Genomic DNA, 21,711 nt, shown 5'->3' with positions numbered 1-21,711 from the left:
AATTTACATATAATGACAATATAAAGACAATTTTGAAAGACTTGATAACTTTGATCAAAATAACAATCAACAATAATTCAAAAGACCAATGGTTTTTTGTATCAGCCCATCTCTTGATAGATAAGTGATAGACTCATAATTCAAAATAAGACATATATTTTTTTTAACTTGACGCATGAGAAATATTTTTCTCTCAAGTTATGCATAAATGTTATAAGGGTTTTATTTTTCTTTCTTTTTTCCCCAATGATGGGATGAGATAAGAGAGAAAAGATTTTTATTAATTAAAAAAGGTTTAACCTAATTTTTTTTTAAAAGATGGGACTAAGGTAGTCATCTCTGACCCTCCCTTCAGAAAGGCATATTTAATTATGGGCAAGTCACTTAGAACTTTCTCATCTATAAAATAAGGGATTTGGATTTAATGTCTTTTAAGCTCTAAATTTATTATTCTTTGTTAGGTCTACATCCTGTAGTTTCCCCCTCAATAAAGATTCACTAGTTCCCAATACCATTGTTTCCTTCTAGTAACAAGATTCATTGTAGTTATCAGAGCCTGTGAATATATCTTATTTTTCTTAATTCTTATTTCAGAACTTCATAGCTTCTAGTTTAATGTGGTCTCTGAAATTTAAATCTACCTTTCCTCATATCTCACAGTTTAAAAAAAAAAAGTTAATCAACCTAAGAATTTCATTTAACTGATTAATGAAATCAATAATTTTTGCCCTAAATCCAAAAATTTCATTTGTGATAACCACAAATCCCATCTCAATTCTTTATCTTGGATGGTCTCAGTCAACAGCTTAGTGAAACCTATCATTTCAGTGGATTTCCTCTTTCTAGATCTGGTTCAGAGGGTGTGGATGGGTTTGTTTGAATGTGTCTACATGTCTGCTTATCCTACTTATATGACAACTGTGTGGCTTGTTTGAAGATTGTGTTCCTCAGTCCAGCTGTACAGCTGTCAACAGAACTGTATAATTGAATTGATTACTGCATTGGTGGCTCACAGGGTCCTCAAACTTTTTAAATAGGGGGCCAGTTCACTGTCCCTCAGACTGTTGGAGCGCCAGACTATAGTAAAAACAAAAACTTTGTTTTGTGGGCCTTTAAATAAAGAAATTTCATAGCCCTGGGTGAGGGGAATAAATGTCCTCAGCTGCCACATCTGGCCCATGGGCCGTAGTTTGAGGACCCCTGGTCCATTCAGACACCATAGCCCTTATCCCTATGGCCCCATGGTATGTAATACTTGACAGCTGTCTGGGATTAGGATGCTGCCTGCAGCCCCACCCTGTAACAGCTTGACCAAAATGCAGCAAGTACATGTATATAAATTCAGAGAAAACATTTTTTTGACTCACAGATCAAATCGGGAATTTATTGCAAATAGTAAACATAGCTCATTATAGCCTGGTTTGGAAGAGTCTGTGTTTAGGGTAAAATTAAGGAAACTTAATAATAGTCATTTCTACAGACACCACACAGAGAAATAGTGACATACATATATATATATATATATAATTTGATATATTTAGATATATATATAGATATAATTTAATTGATGTTTAGAAAGAGGTAAAAATAAAAGAGGAAAGTGTGTCTGAATCTGTATGATAGTATATTCTTTTAGTTACCAACCTTTATAAAATGAATTTTTTCTTCCTAAGTGGCTGTGTGTGTGTGTGTGTGTGTGTGTGTGTGTGTATGTGTTAAAAGAAAAGCTTTTTTAAGTGCCTACTCTAAAGTAAGGCAATGTGTTTGGAGCCAACTCCAGATCTTAAGGACTCTTAAGGTCTTTTAGAAGGATCCTGCTCATACAAACATAATTAAATCCAATATAATTTTAAAAGTTACCCTGCAAGGTTCTGAAAGAAGGTTTTACATAGGAAGCACTTGAATGGAACCTTGAATTATTGGAGCTCTGAGTGGCAAAGATAAAAAAAGATTTCATTTCAGACTTAAGAGTGACCCATGAAAAGGCATGGAGATAATATGCTGATTTTATGGAATGCCAGTCATTGTAGGGCCATAGATTTGGGAGCCAGAAAAGATCTCAGACATTATCTGATCCAATAGATGAGGAAACTGATGGCAGTCAACAATATAAAAAATAGTGGAGAGATAAATAACAGTTTAAAAAAAGACCATCATCATATTTAACGGTTAAGATATGACTGATAACTACCCATGGAAAGAGCAATTTTAGTCAAGTGTTGGAGTTAGGAGCCAGTTTATGAGGGATTAAGAAGTGACTGGGGACAAAGAGTTGAGAATAGTAAGGAAATGAAAGTGAAAAATATAGACGTTTTTCCTAGACATTCAGTTGTGCCAGAACTTTTTTAACTTTTTCTAATTGCAATCCTTTTTTGCCCAAGATAAAATAGATATATAAATCATAAATCTCATAATTTTATGACCCCCTCTTTTAAACTTTTTCTACTAGCAACCCCTTTTTGCCCAAGATATAGGTATATAAAGTAGGAACACAAATCAAACATTTGCTGATCATAAATCATAATTTCATGACCTCCCTCATATTCAGTTATGAGACTCCATATAGAGTCACAGTCCATTGTTTAAGAAAGCTGGGAACTATGTGGTTCTTTCCCTTGTAATTTGGTTTTTCTTGCACAACATATGACAGATATGGAAATATGTTTAGAAGAGTGTCACATGTTTAACCTATATCAGATTGCTTGTTGCTATATATAATATATATATATATGCTTATGCTTGTTGTCTTAGGGAGGGGAGAGGGAGAAAGAGAAGGAAAAAAAATTTGAAAGACAAGGCTTGGCAAAATAATCTTGAAAACTATTACTGGATATTTGGAAATTTGGGGAAATATTTGGAAAAATAAAATGCTATAAAAAAGTGCGGGGGGAAATCTGGGGGAAAGAAGATAAATCAAATGAAGGGATTTTTTATTATAATGGGCTAGATATGAGTATGTAAAAGGGTAGAAGGAGGTGAAAAATAGTGAAAGATCAAAGATGTCATGAGTAGTGATCATTTTGAAGAGGACCAGAAAGCTAGGAGAGCCAGTGATCTGGAAAAGAAAAAGAGTCACTCTCTCCTCAGAGACAAAGGGGTGGACTGAATGAGGTGGGAAGATGTGAAGCAGAGAAAAGGGGGTTTCATGGGATATGGCTCCAGATTTCTCAGCAAAGAATTAGGGGCCTCTGCTGAGAAAAGGAAGTAGGCAGGGTGTTCTGAGGGTTTAAGAAGAGAGGAGATGGTTTAGAACAGCTGCTGGGAAGGAATGCATGAAGAGTAATGAAAAGACTTCTATGTAGCAATCAGAGCACAGATGAGATAGGATAACATGAATTCCTTCCTCCAAGGTATTCCATGTCACCACAAGAGAGACATCTCGATTGTTCTCTTCATCTTCAGGAAAAAGCAATTCCTATCGGTGTACATTGAAGATTTTTATGTCTAAATACAAATGAGTGATATTTAATCTAATTAAAGTCTGCAAAATATTAAATTACACCGAGGAAAAGGGCAAAACATTGTTTTGAAAACCTTAGAGAGGATAGCAAGGTGGCAAAGTGGATAGAAATCCAGCCTCAGATATTTGATACTAGTTGGTGAATCTAGGCAAGTCACTTAACCAATCCACTTCACAGACACCCCTACCCCTCCCAAAAAAAAAGCCTTTGAGAAAATCTCCTTTGATAACAGTGGTGTTATTAATTACAGGTGATATGGAAACTGATTTAAAATTATTCGTTAACTGGAAACTATTATTAGATTTCTGATTCCCTTTTTATGTCAAGGAGGCAGGATGTCATGGTGGATAAAGTTTCTGACTTGAAGCCAGGTTGACCTCCTGCTCTTGACTTTTATTAAGTGTATGGTGCTGGGTAAACCACTTAATCTCTATAAATCTCAGACAACTCTTTTAAGACTGTAAATTATATAAAGAGCATTTATATAGTAATTTAAGGTTTGTAAAACACTTTATATATGTTACAACAATACTCCAAAGTAGGTGGTGTTATTTTCCCCATTAAACAGAAGAGGAAATACTAAGAGATTTACTTGTCCAGAGTCATATATATGAGTATTTGAGGCACAATTTAAACTTGGATTTTCTTAACTCTTAAATCCCATACTCTATCCATGGATCTACTCCCTGCTGCTAGTGATAGATAGAGTGCGATTTGTGTCTAAGAGATGGCAGAGAAGTTTCACATCAAAGAAAGTTTAGGTCCTTAACATTAAAATATATCACTGATTTTCTTTTTTAAAAAATTAAAGCTTTTTATTTTCAAAATACATGCATCGATAATTTTTCAGCCTTCACCCTTGCAAAACCTTGTGTTTCAAATTTTTCTCCCCTTCCACTTCCTCTCCTAGATGGCAAGTAATCCAATATATGTTAAACATTATCACTGATTTTCAAAGGCTTTAAATTAAGGTGCTCCTGAAAGCACCTAGAAGTTTGTTTCACAAATTATCCTTTGGTTTAATTTTCTGGATCCTTTTGCAGAGGCTAGAATTATTTGTAGGCCTTTCTTTCTTAAATCTAGTCTTCCCAAGAAATACAGTCTTAGTCCCTGGCAAATTATGTAGAGTTTTTTGGTCTTTTGTTGTTTGTTTTGTTTTTTTAAGTGCCCTAAATATTGCCTCCCAAAAAATGCCTACTAGGTTCTTCTTTTGTTGAGAAAATGATGTAGAAGTTCCCAAAACAGATAATAATTGTTGTGTCCTAGAACATCCATCAAGACATCACAAAACAATGGGGACAGCAGCTATTCAGAAAGAACAGGATTGTTTGAACTGAAGCTTTCCAAATAGAGAGTGTTGACATTAGAAACATTGTGATTCCTGATGGACAGCTCCCAGAGAAGAGCCTTCCTAAAAGGATCTTATCTTTGCAGAGAAATGAAATTCAAGCAGTCACTTGCCTTACAGCTTCCCAATGGACTTCTTTGAATTAGGCTGATTGGACAAGACATTAGTCTGATCTCCCTAACTGATGGTGGTGGTATTGTGTCACCAATGGCAACATGTTGGTGTCCACTCTAAGGAAGATTAGAAGTCAGTTTTAAATATAGATTCTGCCTCCCATCAAGCATGTGATTGATAATCAGCAAGATACTTTATTATTCTATATCACGTTGTTTACCTTAAAAAAAATAGTTTGTTCTATATCATGGCTAAATTCTCTTCAAACAAGGAAATCCTATCATTCTAAGACTGATGGGGTGATAACTATTTTTTGCACAGATAATTTTTCAACATTGATCTTTGCATAGCCTTGTGTTTTAGATTTTCCCCTTCTTCCCCCCAACCCCGCCCCTACATAGCAAGTAATCCAATATATGTTATACATGTTGAATCCAGTATGTGTAAACCTATTTATACCATTCTCTTGCTGCACAAGAAAAATCAGATCAAAAAGGAAAGAAAATGAGTAAGAAAACAAAATGCAAGTGAACATCAAATAGAGTGAGAATGTGATGTTGTAATCCTCATTCAGTTCCCACAGTCCTCTTCTCTCTGGGGATGAATAGATCTCTTGGATGATAACTTTTTTATATATTTAAATGGAATAGTAAGTTGTACATAATAGATTTGCAGTTTCATGTGGTCTTTTAAAAAATATACACTATTTTCATAACTATTATTAAAATGCTTATTTGACCCCATAAATTTAAAATAAAATATATTTTGTAAAGAATGTAAAGACTAATGGAGGGGGAAAAAAAGGAAAATTCACAAGAATTTGGATAACATAAATAACTGATTCAGCTGGCTCCTAGAGGAAGATTCAGAGTGTGTTGTAAGGATAACAAAACACAGAAAAGTCATCAAACAGAATGAAGTCAGCAGAAACAGAATTACATGCACACTAACTGCAACTCTATAAACAGAAATCAAGAAGGAAGTAAGGAAAACTAGGCCAAAAATGGCTGATTTTAGTCTGGCCTGTGTGGACCCAGAACAAAAGCATTTTCTTTGAATTCTTAGATGACTGTTAGATTGTTGGTTTGTTCTGCCTTATTTGGGGATAAAATTGGGATAAAGTTTTTACACCCTAGTTCTTCATGAACATTTGGTTTCTTCTTTTTCTTAATAGTTAAGTTTATCATTGCAAAAAAGTTAAAGGAAAAAATCATCAATCCTCAAATGATATAAGAATGCTCATTTAATATGTGAGATATCAATTTTGCTTTCTTGTGACATCTTTCTTATCAAATAACAGAAATATATCATGGCTGCTGTTCAAATCTAAACTGACATACTGATGGTGTCATACCAGGATTCAGGAGATATATGTAATTATATATCAGTATGTACTAGCAGTATATTCTAAATACAACAGTATGTATTAGATCAATATGTTAAGAACAATGGAGATTAGAAATCAGTGACCCTTAGTTTGAATAATTCCAGGTCTGCAAATTAATACCTGTGAAACTTTAGGCAACTTATTTAATCTCAATCTAACCATAGAACTATCTATAAAAATAAGATTGTGGTCTTCTAGGGGAACTGCTGTATCAGCATTTCTCAAACTTTTTGGTCTCAGGAAATTTTTGTACTCCTAAAAATCGAAGATTCCCTACAGAATTTTTGTTTATATAAGTTACATATCTGTCATTACTTCAGTGTCAGAAATTAAAACATCTTAGTATTGTTGTTAAAGTATTGGTCATGTTTGACCCCTTTTGAGGTTTTCTTGCAGTTACTGGAATGGTTTGCCATTTCCTTCTTCAGCCCATTTTACAGCTGAGGAACTGAGGAAAACAGGGATAAATCTCTAGACACAGCTAGTGTCTGAGGCCAGATTTGAACTTGGGAAAATGAGTCTTTGTGATTCTAAACCCAGTCTTCCATACACTGTGCCACCTAGCTGCTTTAGCATTATTACAAAAATAAATTTCATCTCAACGATCCCCTTAACAGAAACCCTTAGTGGTCCCTGGATCACACTTTGAGAATCACTGGACTAGACTTCATTGTTATTATCACAATATTCTTGTCAGTCATGATGCAAACAATAAATGATAAAAGTAGAATGCAAATAAAACTCTGCAGGTTGTCAAGGAACCCTAGCCTTCTGCTGAGGTAGCCAATATCTGCAAAGCCCGACTTGCTCAGCAGAAGCTACTTAAAATTATATCTGAAGGATAAGTGCTCATGTTCTGAAATCAACAATGAAATCCCTGAGATTTCTTGCTGAAACCTAGTGAGATTCCTAGTGTAAATTCAATTTTCTGTTTCCTCATTCCTAGCCTGAACCTCAACTCCTGATCAGTACTCATCCGTTTGAATTCTTCTCTTATATAGCGTGGACCTCTAGCTATCAATACATTCTATTTCCTGCCCAAATACTGTATTTTTTCTGTGTGCCCATGTCTAAATTGATGCTCTAGATACCAATCTTGGGCTTATAGATAGAGTTTAACCACATTTTCCCTTGATTTTGACTGTTGAATTCCAATCTTTAGCTATCTGCTTAGAACTGGAAATGTGTCCATGCCTTCCAGTTTGCCCTGACACCCTAGATTTTAATTTGGCCCTAGCATTGGGACTCATAATTGTACCCTCACTTGGCTTCCAGTTCTATATTTTCCTGTCATTCCATGTATACTCATAACCACAGATCTCTTGCATCTGATCCCATCTCTCTGTTTGCAAAGCCATTTCCCTAGATTATCACATCTCATTTTTATATCATATCTAACTATTATAATCGCATTCTAATTGGTTTCACTGCTTCATAGCTGCCAAATTGCTATTTCTAAAGCTCCAACCATGGTCTTCCCTTGCCCAGTAAACACCAATGGCTATTCCTTGCTTTTCCTCACATGATAAACTTACATCTCTTTTTTTCTGTGCCCCATTCCTAAAATCTTTCTTTCCTCTCCCTCTAGAATCTCTAGGCTTCTTTGAAGATGAAGTATTTTCTCTTATGATTTTCCTGCCCTCCCATAGATGCAAATATCTTCCTTAAAAAATTAGCTTGTATTTTTAATATACAATTTAGTATACAATATGTATACATGTTGGCCCTCCCTGAGGACAGTAACTTTTTCATTTTTTGTTTTGTATCACTGGCATCTAATATAGTGCCCAGGAAGTAATAGGGTCATTGATTGACTGACTAATTGATTATTAAAATATGCAGGTCATTTGGACCAGGGATGTAAACACATGATCTACAGGCCACTGATGGAGCCCTAATTCTCCCAAATGTGTTCTGAACCAGACTAAAATGTAATTGGGAAATATTTAATAAAATAATTTTTAAATATATATGTATGTTTTTCTAAGTCATTATATGATCTATGGTTTAGTGACCCCCATTTCTTATTGAGTTTAATACCACTGAGGATTCATAGTCTAGGTTTCATGAACTTTTAAAAAATATTTTGCTAACTGAATTTCAACTTAGCTGGGTTTTGTTGCTGTTGTTTTATATACTTCAAAAACATTTTGCAAAGAAAGTGTCTACAAATTTCACAAGACTATTCAAAAGAGAGCATGACAAAAGAACTCCTTATTTAGACATTTCACCTTAAGCTTCTATAAATGAAGAATGAATATGAATCATCACATCAACTCAATTGAAGCAAGATCCATCATCTTCAAGTACTATTGTGAACATGTTCAGTCTCATTTTACTCAGATGGGATATGATTAGGATTTATTTTATTAAAAGTGGTTTATAATCCTACTAGTTAATTATAGAGAACTGATTAGCTAAATTAACACTATGTTTAGATTTGCTTTACTATAGTATATTAGCCTGAGGGCAGCCAGGTAGCACAGTGAATAGAGTTACATGATCTGGAGGCAGGAAGACTAATCTTCCAGAGTTCAAATCCAGGTTCACGACACTTATTATAGATGTGTGACCTGCACCAAGTCACTTGACATTGTTTGTTTTAGTTTTCTCATCTGGAAAATGAGCTGGAGAAGGAAATGTCAAAGCACTACATTTTCTGCCAAGAACACTCCAAATAGGCTCATGAAGAGTGGAACATGTCTAAAATGAGTGAATAAAACTGTCACATAAATGTTCCAGATATTCCCAATTTTTAGATGAGAAAATTCATACTCAAAGAGGTTAAATATGTGTTGGAAGTAGGATTCCAACTCATATTTCTGCTGTCCAAAATTCAGTGTTCATTGTAAGGCATAAATTATCAATACCTTTTCATCTCCTGATGACACAAGGGATGCTTATAGATACAGATATCTTAATGTGCACATTAAGAAATAGTGGATAGGTGTAGCAGTTAAGAGATGCAGAGACATATAATTTTGGGGACTTTAAGACAGATCTTGAATCTTTATCAAGGTGTTATTCTGTGTTCTAACTCTGCTAGAATCAAAGTTAACTATATCCTCATCACAGCCAGCAACAAAATCCATTAGAGCTCGAAACAACCTTTCATTAATCTTTTTAAAACCTTCCACCAGGCAGAATAGATGCTTTGTACCAAATTAAATGAAACATTCTGTCAACAGTCCATATAATCCAAATAAATTTAAGAAGTTCAAGTCAGAGCAAGAATTGGGTAAACTTTGTCATATCGATTTTCCTGTTGAGATTTGTTGATGCCTTTTGTTTGTTAACTCATAGTAATTTTTGGATATGTGCCTCCCTTCCTATGTCTCTCCCCCCACTCAGTGAACCAGCCTTTCATCATCATAACAAAAATAACAAGGTAACCAAACCAACCGATACAGTGACCAAATCTGAAAGTGTATATGTAATATTGCACACTTCTGGATCCCCACTTCTCCAAGAAAAGGAAAAAAGATTTATTTCTTTACAAAATAAAATTTATATATCTTCTGTTTTTATATCATCTATACACTGATATCTGCATTTATAGGGATCCATTTCTTACTTTAAAAAAAGAAATTTAAAAAATTCAGTGTGGATCATAGCATAGTATTTCCACCTTGTTGTTGTTGTTGGTTTGCTTGGTTTTTTTTCCTTGATCCGATTTTTCTTGCGCAGCATGATAAATGTGGAAATATGTTTAGAAGAATTATATATGTTTAATCTATATCAGGTTACTTGCTGTTTAGGAGAGGGGAGAAAGAGAGGGAGAAAAATTTGGAAGATAAGGTTTTGCAAAGGTGAATGTTGAAAACTATCTTTACATGTATTTTGAAAAATAAAAAGCTATTATTATAAAAGAAATAATTCAGTAAAACTAGGCAATATAGGAGAAAAGTCTGACATTATAATCACCACATGCCTTCATTATCAGAAATATCTCTGATATTTCTAATGTTGCTCCAGCTCATTAACTAGTTCAGCCTCTACATTTTGCATTGTGAACTGCCCATTAAATATGGCAATACCTACTCTGTGGACCAGATTGTTGAGATCTAAGACTTGGTATTTCTGAAAGGGGGTGAAAAGAGCTAAGATTTCTGGGTTTTGTCTTCCTACACATTTTTTTCTTTTTCTTTATAATCATTTTTTGTGAGAAATAGGAGAAGCTATTTCCCTCCCTTTTTCTTTTCCCCTTAATAATGCCTGTACTAGGAGGATTATCCAATAAAGCCTCTGAAAAGCATTTAAATCATTAAAGGTTCTCTAGAACAGGACATTTTAACCTCTTTTCACTGCATTTCAAATCTTTTTCCCCCAGAAATTTTTACATGACCCCGGATATATAGGTATATAAAAATCAGATATTTACATTATGATAATAAATCATAATTTTGCAACCCCCACATTCAATTATGAGATTTCATATGGGGTTGCAGGCTTCAGTTTAACAAGCTGGGCTCTAGTAGAGCCTTGGTGGGAGTATTTTACATGACAGAACCAGGGTTCCCCCACTTCCCCACAATAGAGACTGATTTAATCTAGAAGGCAAAAAAGAAAAAAGAAGAAAAAGAAAAGAAGAAGGGATTTGATTCACCCCAGCTTCACTTAATGCCATTTTTCTGTTCTCCTGAGATTATAAAAGAGTCTGTCCATGGGATGTCAAAATCCTCCAACATGGTAGATGTCTGAAGATTAAACACTTATACATGATAACCTGCCCTGATGACCAAATGCATTTCCATATGGATATAAAAGAGGGGGACTGACAGGAAGTGCCATTGTATCTTTGTTGAATATCATTGCTGTGTTAGGACAATTTTTTGTCAACTGTTCATCCCAATGTTGAACCTCAACTAACAGGGTATTGATGTTAGGTGCACCCCTAACCACAACATAATAGTTTGGTTATATTTTCAAAGTTACTATTTTAAATCATGTATTTTTTACATCTTTTACTACAGATAATCATTCAAAACCAATGGAAATTGATGGTGATGTGGAAATTCCACCTAACAAAGCAACAGTCCTTAGGGGCCATGAATCTGAAGTGTTCATTTGTGCCTGGAATCCTGTCAGTGATCTCCTAGCATCTGGGTAAGATCATAGCTAAAGCCATATATATCTCTCATACTTCAGCATCCCCTGCAGACTTAAGGGATGCCCAGATTGTATGATAACTGTATTTTGATTTCAGAGGCCTCTATAGTTCTCTTATTACAAAGCCATTTGGTTTACAAACTAAAATCCAAACTATTTCCTTTTAGGAAGTGTTTACTTCTGGAGCATAATCTCTTCTGTCTAGTTCCAGATGTCTTTTAAATGTCTGGCAATATGATGGAGAGCAGAAAGTTCTCTGTGCTGTGTAGAATGGAAAGTTCTTTTCTTCTTTATAAGAGAAAAAAATTACAAAACAAAGAAAAAATAGACCTTGTTATCCAGGAAGGAATAGAAAATCATTATTCACCTCTAGAACCCTCACTTTTTTTATGCTTTCTTCAAAGATTTCTACACTCTAAACATTAACATCTCTATTATACAACTGCCTTTAGGTAGGCAAATAAGTATCTCAATATGACAGTAATGTACTTATTAATACTCCTACCAATATGAACCTGTTAAGCTGAAGTTCAGGGAGACTGACTCTAGATCACCATATTTACTGCGAGTTATAATCAGACTTCATAAAGTTCAGCTAGCCCTTTTGTCAGTGATACTTCCATGTTCTTTTCACTTCTGCTCCCCACTAAAAAAGGGAATCATCGACCAAAATCAGAATACTTTAGTCTCAGAATGGACTCACAGCAGTTGACTTGAGGCAAGATTTTCTTCAAAAAAAAGTATAGGACTAACATTTAAAATTAGTATATAAAAATTAGGTTTGTATATGTAAGGAAAGGAATCAAAGGAGTAAGGGTTAGCATAGTGAGAATTCAAAAAGTACCAACTATAAATATATTGGATTGTTGAATGCTATCCACTAATATTCCTTTCACCAAAGCCAGAAGATAATTATGAATGGATTTTCATTTTTTAGGTCTGGAGACTCAACTGCAAGGATATGGAATCTTAATGAAAACAGTAATGGTGGTTCTACCCAGCTAGTTTTGAGGCATTGTATACGCGAAGGAGGACATGATGTCCCTAGTAATAAAGATGTAACTTCATTGGACTGGAATGTAAGTACCATAAAGATCATTTAACTCTCTTGAAAGAGCAGTCTTTATAGAGAGTTGAACAATTATTGGCGAAAATTTATTATCCACATCTTTCCCAATATGATTCCAATATGATTCTATACTTTAAAAATTGATCTAATGGTTCTGAAAGTAAGGCTCCCTGTGGGACAGCTTGGCCCAGGTCAAACCACAACAAATGGTTTTGAAATTGATATCAAATTTTTATATTTAAATGAGGAAACATAATGTTTCATTAGCAGCAGATTTATTCTATATTTGTTTATGACTTATGTATGGTGGCATATGCTGTTTTTCTATGATTTTCTCCTTGTTTGAGTATTGATATTCTTTCATTGCCCTTCCCTCTCAGGTGCTTTTAAGTTTATTTCCCACAAATTCCACCATTTCATGATAAATTCCATATTCATCAAATCTATGAATTATATCCGATAGTAACATTATTGTTTTTACTTGGAGACTAAGAATAATCACATCTGTTTAAGTTGTCAAGAGTTGTTTTTATAACATACTATACTGCCTATTTTAAATGAAGTCATTAATTAGAAACACAGTATACATATCTTAGGTAGCATAAAATTTAGAATGCTACTAATGCGTTTTTATTGCTCAGCAATGTTTCTGTATGACTTATATTTTCATAAAGCATCTAAAATAATCAGATTTGATGATTTAACACTTAATTTTAATTCTTACTTTAAAATGTGGATTAGGATTGATATGACATATTCTCATTACCTTTTCCTTCCTAAAATCATTTTTGCTTTTCTTTTTTCACTCCAGAGTGATGGAACACTGTTGGCTACAGGTTCATATGATGGTTTTGCAAGAATATGGACAGAAGATGGTAAGTTGGATAATAGTCATGTTGTTAAGGTAAAAGATAGTGGGACATCCTTTATTTTGATTGGGTGATCATACCAATGTTGAATAGTCAGCATTTTTTTGTTTTTATATAACAGGTAACCTGGCAAGCACCTTAGGTCAACATAAAGGTCCCATCTTTGCTTTAAAATGGAACAAAAAGGGGAATTACATTTTGAGTGCTGGTGTTGATAAAGTGAGTATTAGAAAAATGTAACCCTTTGATCAGTGAGTGTCCTGATTTGTGAACTCTTGGCAATATAATGATTTCTTTGAATTCTAAAATTTCCCATTTTACCTGCCCTAATACATCAAAAGAGTTGGGGTACATTTATTCTTATGGGTCTTGATCTCTTCAAGTAGAAGAGATTAGATTACTCCTAAGAGTTTGAATAAATGCATTCCATATGATGAATTTTGAACAGCTTCCCAGCTTGAGGTATACAGCGCCTGAAAGGAGAGTGAAAATAACTGAATTGGACCTCTCATAACTTTTACTCAGTAGATTGTTTTAACAATAGAAAATGCTTTTCCACCAACATCTAATCTTCTCCTCTCCTCCCCCCAGTTTAATAAAATTATGTTTCCTTTTATATCCATGATCTCAAACTCTGTTATAGTCATTTTAAATTTTATTAGAATCACTCATACATTTGTGCTATTATTCCCTAAACTTTTGTTTCCCTTAGAAAGATTTGTTAATTACATATTTGTTCATTAAAAAGATAATGAGTCCAAAGCTAGGGCTTGCAGTGGCTATAAGGCAATTTTCAGGATTGAAGGATTTATGGCAACGGCCTCAGTGTCATGATATTCGTACACTTTTAGAAATGCTGGCTCCTTGGTCCACTTGTCAGATTTGAGATTGAGTTGTTGTGGACACTAAATATAATTGCTATATTTGTACAGTACCATTAGGTCAGTAGTAGATATGTTTCATAGAAAAGGTACTTTTTCAATGCATTTTTGGCATATTTGCTCTCAAGTCATGACTCTTCTTGAAAAGAAGTACCAAAAGCAAACCAAGTGAGTTTGAACATATTTTTGTACCTATACTTGTACCTATAATCAGAAATATGTAATGCTTTTGTTTACTTGTATACCCAGAAATTTATGATAATTGTTAATTATAATTATTATAATTATAATGCACCATGTATTTTATTATATTATAATCATATTGCATGTAATATTATTTATTGTCAATGTATTATTTGTGATAATTACTAAGTATGATTAATTATTATAATTTCTAAACCTTTGGGAAAGCATCTTGAGTTACTATTTTCTTTTTCATTTTTAAACTTAAAAATACATAACAAAATTGACTCCTTTAGAAATGCTATTATTATCATCAAACAATATTTACTAAGTTTTCTTCCATATATGAATTACCCTACTGGTAAATGTTATATAGAATGCATATTTAAATAGACACATCTTACCTTGGAGGAAACTGGACACTAAAACAGATGAAAACACAAAAAAAAGAAAATAATTTTATGTGAGTGTAACATGCTTATTCTATAGCCTAAGTGTTTGAATAACATTTTCTCCTTAATTCTTAATACAAATACATACCTCTAAATTTGACTTTATGAATTTAAATATCCAAATTAGAATTTACCTTTTTTAAAACCACAAATATTTTACCAAAATTTTTCCTGAATTGTATAACAAAAATAATATATTTTGTGCTTTGTATTCATCTCCTTCTTACAGAGAAATAAATGAAAATAGCTAAGTTTTTCTACTTGTTGATTAAATTATTGACCCATTAGTAAAATTATAATTAGATAAAATCTCTGCTGTATGTTACTGTGGGGAAATAAATATGTACTTTGGCAGACTTATTACAATGTTACAATTTATTGGAAAGTAGCAGTAATTTAATAAATGGTGTAGTAATAATTCAGAAAAGAAATCTATCTGGGGAGAAATGCAGTTTGCAGGAGCTAGTCTGTTGACCTTCCTAGTGAATTTTGTTTTATAAAGTTTGGCAACTAAGCCAGGACTCAAAATCCTAACAGTACTTTTCAGGAAATTTGAAAATTTAAATCAAAAATAAGTTTTTTTTATCTATTTTCAACTTTAAGCATTCATTGACTAGCAAATTTCAATTTATTAAAAGTCAAGATCTAAGAGATTAAATAATTTTCCCATATGCCCTAACTTACATTTATCTAACTGAATATCCAGATGTAAGAATATTATTTCAGTGGAAAAAAAAAAAACAACTTTGTTAATTGGTCCAATTCTGACCCCACATTTATAAACTGTAGTTGAAACAATTATCTGAATGTTTTCTCCAGTCACCAATCAGCAGAAATTTTTCTACACTCTTGCTAAATAACAGTTTTGTTACGTGATGGGGAGATTGAGGAGGAAATGTTAAGAAATCAAAATTCCAGTTAATCGAGAGAGAATTCCAATTAGTCTTTCCTAGCTTCTCCTGTTAAGTGAAAGAATAGACTGCAGTTGATACTGTTTTCCATACCTTAAAGCAAGAATTCTGACTGTTTTGGTTTGGTTTTTTTGGCAGAATTTTCCGCAGACACTTTTCATTAGCCATAGCATAATGCAGCTGCTGTGTGCAGTAAAAATTTGCAGTCATAGGGAATGTCAGAATTGTCCACTTCAAGAGTGACCTAATAAAATTTTTTTCATTTCATTTTGTTTTGACCTGGTCAGAAGGACAAGTAAAAATTGTTGGATTTTGGCGTTAGCTTTTTTCTCCTCTATTCCCAAGCAACAAGATATAAATTTGTAGTTTTCACCTAAGAAGATGATTCAAAATGTACTGTTTGCTTTTAGCAGACATTCTTTTTTTCCTAGAAGGAACTTTGAAAGGAGCAAAATAATTAACTTCTTCTTTTGTTTCCGGAGCACAGACAACAATAATTTGGGATGCCCATACAGGAGAAGCAAAACAACAGTTTCCTTTTCACTCAGGTAATTATCATTTTCTGGTACCCAAAAGTAATTTTAAGAAATGACCTTTAGAGTAGAGGTCAACATCAAGGTAAAAAGGGGAGTAAGAACTGAAATTTGTGTCTTATCAATAAATTTTGCTCTAAAGGTTGTCTGAGCAGCATGCATGCCCTCAGTTCATCACCTGCTTGAGGTGGACAAAGGAGCAGCCATCCACATAAAAAGCATATGATATTCTCCCTGTTGTTCTAAAAAGGGATTATTTATCATTGATCTGCACTGAACCACATTCATTATCATCTTTGAGTTTCATGAAACAACATAGGGTCATCCAGGTGTCTTAAGGATTTAAGTTATCCAGATTCCTAACTTTTATTTTGTTCCCATCCTCAGCCTTTTTTTAAAGCTATCATGTTTCGTTGGGTGACCCATAAGCTAAGAAGTGAGTTGATAGAGCTTCCCTTAGAATTGTCTTAGGACAAAATGTCTTAAAGATGACAGAAGACAGTACACTTTGCTCTCCCTCAGGGAAATAGCATTCTTAAAAAAATTTGGTTTTCTTCCCAAAGGACTTGCTGCTGTCCTTAATAAATTAAAATGATAAAATACCCAAATAAGAGCATTTTCAAATATCACTGTAGTATAATTTTATTAGGTTAAACACATGTTAGAGACTAACCTTGATAATTTGATGTTTGAGAGAATCAGTCCAGGATGCAAAATAATTCCTAAGAACGAGACCACACACTCCAAATGCATTTGGAGGTCCTTCTAATTGGAGTCTTACTTTGGATGCTATAATTGAATCCCCAGAACAATACATTTCCAGTCTCTTACTTATCCCACAGAATAAATTATTATTCACATGTGGGGCTTACTTACATCCATACTAGGTTTCTGCCCAGAAACCAAATTCTTTTGGATGGGGTGGGGATATTAAAGAAGCTTCAGTCTTTGGGTGATGAATTTTTGTGAAGTTGTTTGATGAAGAAAGAGAAACTTGAGAGTTTGGTAGACCATGATGTAATAAGAGTTAGTCCATGAGCAAATTTCAGAAGCTTACTTGCCATGCCATCTGTTTTCGTCAGGCAAGAGTTGGAATTGATTATTAAGAAATGGGTTAAACAATTATTGAACCTGCTTATTCATAATGGAGAGCAGTTAAATGGCATGCTAAGTTAGAGCACCGAACCTGGATCCACTCAGAAAGATCTGAGTTTAAATACAGCAAATCATTTAATCTCACTTGCCTCCATTTGTTCATCTGTAAAAATGAGCTGGAAAAAGAAATGGTAAACCATTGTTATGTCTTTGCCAAGAAAATCCTGAAAAGGGTTATGAAGAGTCAGATGTGATTAAATGACTGAATAAAAACAAATTCAGAACAAAGGCCCTCACTTAGGGCTTTCAGGAGTGAAGGACAAGAAATTGATCAGAGAATGAGTTTCCTCATTAGTAAAAAGGAGGGGATTGGAGAAAATTATCTCTCATATATCTATACTGCTGTGATGGGCAAGTTTAGAAATAGGCAGAACTTTGTTTTTTAAATAGATAGACTGGATCAGGACAGAGATAAGAATGGAATAGGTGTTTATACTATGTATAAATCTACTATGTACCAGGCACTTTTTAACAAATATCTCAGTTGATTCTCACAACAACCCTGCAAGGGATGTCCCATTATTATACCTCACATCATTGAAGGAACTGAGGCAATTGGAATTGGTAAATACCCAAAGCCATCACTCCATCCACTGTGCCATCAGCTAGTTTATAAAGAACTATAGCCAAGAAGCAATGAAACAGTTCCCCATTTGATCTCTTAAATCATAGTTGGACCCAGTAGGGCAGAGAATATAAATTCAAAAACAGCTGAATTAAAAGGGGCTTGCCAAGTCTCTCCAAGGCCCTTAGGTCTTAGTTGATTCATTCCCAGTGGTTTTTGCCCTGACTGTGAAGGTTTTGCTCTGGCCTCTTATCAGAGAGAGCTGAATGAATTCTAATTGGGGTGTATGATTTCACACCAACTTCTAAGAAATACCCTTGATACCTAATACAAATCACTTCAAAGGCAACAGGGTATTTGCCTCAGGGAAAAGCTAGAAAATGCATTGTTGTTCTGAAGAGTTTGTGAGAGACTTCTTGCAATGCTTCAAATGCATTGGAGGCCCCATTTATTAGTACTGCTTTTACCCAATCAGGCCTATTATTTTAGAGGGTCTGTAATCAGTCAGTCACTAGTGAGAAAGCATTTATTAAGTGTTCACTATAGTCTAGCGTTTTGCTAAGGGTCAGAGATTTAAAGAAAAATTCTCTCCAAGGATTTATATTATAATAAGGAAAGAACAGCATGTAGTAAAATAGATGTATGGAAGTTTCATCCAGAGTAAATAGAAAGTAAATTTAGAAGAGAGTACTCTAAATGAGGTGGAGGTGGGGGAATTGTAGGAATGATTCCTGCAGAAGACAACATTTGAGTTGAATCTTAAAGGAAGATCTAAGAGGGAGAGACGAACTTTCTAAATATGGAGGATATTCAAAATAAATGTGTGGAGATGAGACTATATCTGTGTTCAATCTATAGGTGAAGCAATCTTCTAGTTATAATTATATATAAAAATGATAATTAAACCTGTTGGAGCTGATGGGATTACTAAGATAGTGAGAAAAAAGAGTAGAGCCTTGAAGAGATATCTATAGTTAGGAGGTGTGACATAGGTGACATCTAGCAAAAGAAACCTAGAAAGAACAATCAGACATAGGAGAATAGAGAAAAAGTAGGTCATGAAGGACCATATGATAAATATAACAGGACTCCCCCCAGAAATACTATATTCTAATTACATATTTTCATATGCATTTTACATATTACATATGCATTAGAATTCTTGCATTCTAGGCATTTCTGATCTGTCCTATTGATTGACAAAACCAAAATAAAGATGAAGTCAAGACACCATTCCTATTATTCCTCCTGGATTTCATTTTTTTTTGTTTGTTTGTTTGGCATAATTCTAAAAACAATCACATTCTCTGTTATAGTGATAGGCCTGATGACAGATTTGCAATCCCAGAATGCTGGAAGTTCTGTGTCTGGTTAGAAATCCCTTTGAAACCTTGCAAACATTACTCTTGCTATTTTCTAGATTCTATTGCAGTCAAATTCTGGACCATTGTGTTCCCTTTAGCATGCTCATTAATAATTTGTTTGCAGTCTTTCAGCAAAATGTAGTGATCCCCAAATGTATTCACTGGCCTTCAGGGAGGAGAATGTCATCCAACTTGTGTACAAGATTAATAATCCTCTAGTTTTTCTCTGTTGGAGCTTTTGGCTTAGAATTATTTTGCCAGTGGGAGATATTTATAATGATGATTGCAAGTAGATGTGTATTTGCATAGCTCTTTCAAGTTTACAAAGACTTTGTGGGTATTGTGTTACTTGCTTCTCACAGTAACTATATGAGATAACTATTATTGGTGTTATTATTATTCCCAAATTAAAGATGGGGAAACGAGACAAAATGATTAAGTGACTTGGACATCTTCATACATCGCATTGAGAGGTGCATTTTGAACCCAAGATTTCCTGATTCAACCTATTACAAGGAAAATAGCATTGATTCTGGAAGTAGAGGATTTAAATTAAAATTTTACCACTCATGTTCACTATGTCTATGGTCTTGAGCTCTTCTGTAGGCTATAATCTGGTATCTAACACAGTGTCTGCCAGATAGTGGGTACTGAAGAAATGCTTCTTGGTTGATTGATGGATGCTTGATAGAGCAGCCTGTGAAGGACCCTAAATTTGGCAGTTTATTCCCTGTGCCCCACAACCCTGCAATTGATCAGAAATTGCCTCAGATCCTAATGGATGGTTTATTTGTTTTATTCAGTGGTCTAGAAAGCTCTGAAAATATAAGAACAAAAATTCCTTTTGGGGGTTAGTCACTTAATTGGATAGAGTAAGAAATTGTATTTCCATTTATCAAGCAGTTACCCAGATGGTATGAGGAATCATGGGACTGCCTCCATCGTTATTAGCAACTGTGACAGTATTTATTAAATGCCTTGTCATTATTAGTAAGGTTGTGTTAAAAACTATACCCTAAAAATTACATCAAAGCAGCTCCCTGCAGAATAACGAAATTTTCTGGTCCAAGGAGTCCCTACTGGCATAAGCACAAATTTCTACATCAAACCTCGATCTTTCCTCATTTCCCCTTCCTAAAACTGCTGCACATCTTCAGGAACAAATGGCTCCTTGGGTAACTGGGCTGAGAGCCTACAGGATTCATAGTTGATAGCTTTGATGTCATCAAAGGCAGGTGGGATGAAGTCCCACCCCTAGCAGAAAGCCAGGACAGAAAAATAAAAAGAAGCAATTCCTAATTTTTAGTCCTGGAATTCTGGGGAACAACACTGATTTTGGTGCTCAATTCCTGATAATCATCCCCTAAACTTTCCTGTCAGGAAGGTTTCAATACAATTTTCCATTGTATTAATAAGAGACCCAAATACAGAACTTGCCCCCTGGAATTCATTATTTAATTAATTTTGGGGGGTTATAAATGAGAATCATCTGTAAGCATTGTCCTATGGCTAACTGATCAGCATTCTGACAGAACTGATTATTTCTTTCATTCTACTGGATACATGTGGGAAATACTCCAAGAATAGTTGTGCCATGGTTAAACACACTGCTGGGAGTATTTAAAAAAAAAAAAAAAGAAAGAAAGAACTTTTGCTCTTGTGATTTATATCATTTTTTTAAAAGCCTTTCCTGACATTCAGCCAGCTCTGCCCACACAGTATCTTTCCCTTGGGCAAGACGTCGTACATTGAAGTTAATAGCATCCCCGCCATTGTATGGGAGATAGATAGGAGAAGGGTTCAGCCCATTATTTAAAGAATAGCAGGGGAAATGAGGAAGAGAAATCTTCTTGTGAGAACACAGGAAAACCTGAATTATCTTTCTGTCTCTGATGCTGACTCACTGTTTAACCTTGAGTAAATTAGTTAGCCTCTGGTTGTATATGTTTCTTAGCAACCTTGTGATGTTTCTTTCCTCCCTTCCCCCACAAGCAAAGCACTTCATTATTTCTTAGCATAGCTATATATCACTGTCTGATTTCCGGATGCTTAACAGTCATTAACCAAAGCACTAGACAGATAATAAGGTCATGGATACTAGACCCAAGTGACTTCCTTTGGGCTTTGGGCTTCATATAGTACTATACATCCCATGGACAGAGTGGTATAATGGCCTCATTATGTTTCAAATTTCTTAACTTATGAGTTAAGACCTGATCCAAAAAAAAATGCCCACGATGGGCATCACAATCCAAAATCTTACTGAAGAAGACAGAGCTCTAAAGATGGAATAATTTAATTCAATAGGCA

General features: G+C 34.4%; 1 protein-coding gene across 12 annotated transcripts in view; it reads left to right on the top strand.

Annotated features, from left to right (window-relative positions):
• Positions 1-21,711, top strand: part of TBL1X (transducin beta like 1 X-linked) — a 359,711-nt gene that overhangs the window by 315,037 nt on the left and 22,963 nt on the right. For all 12 annotated transcript variants that reach the window (XM_051984556.1, XM_051984558.1, XM_051984547.1 and 9 more), the window contains 5 exons: positions 11,284-11,416; positions 12,357-12,498; positions 13,300-13,363; positions 13,479-13,576; positions 16,272-16,332. In XM_051984556.1, coding sequence (XP_051840516.1) covers positions 11,284-11,416; positions 12,357-12,498; positions 13,300-13,363; positions 13,479-13,576; positions 16,272-16,332 — 498 coding nt within the window. The remainder of the gene's footprint in view (positions 1-11,283; positions 11,417-12,356; positions 12,499-13,299; positions 13,364-13,478; positions 13,577-16,271; positions 16,333-21,711) is intronic.

This window comes from Antechinus flavipes, chromosome 3, assembly GCF_016432865.1.
Source record: "Antechinus flavipes isolate AdamAnt ecotype Samford, QLD, Australia chromosome 3, AdamAnt_v2, whole genome shotgun sequence".
Taxonomy (NCBI): Eukaryota; Metazoa; Chordata; class Mammalia; order Dasyuromorphia; family Dasyuridae; genus Antechinus; species Antechinus flavipes.
Note: the sequence above shows the minus strand (reverse complement) of the source record. Positions and strands in the feature narration are given on the sequence as shown.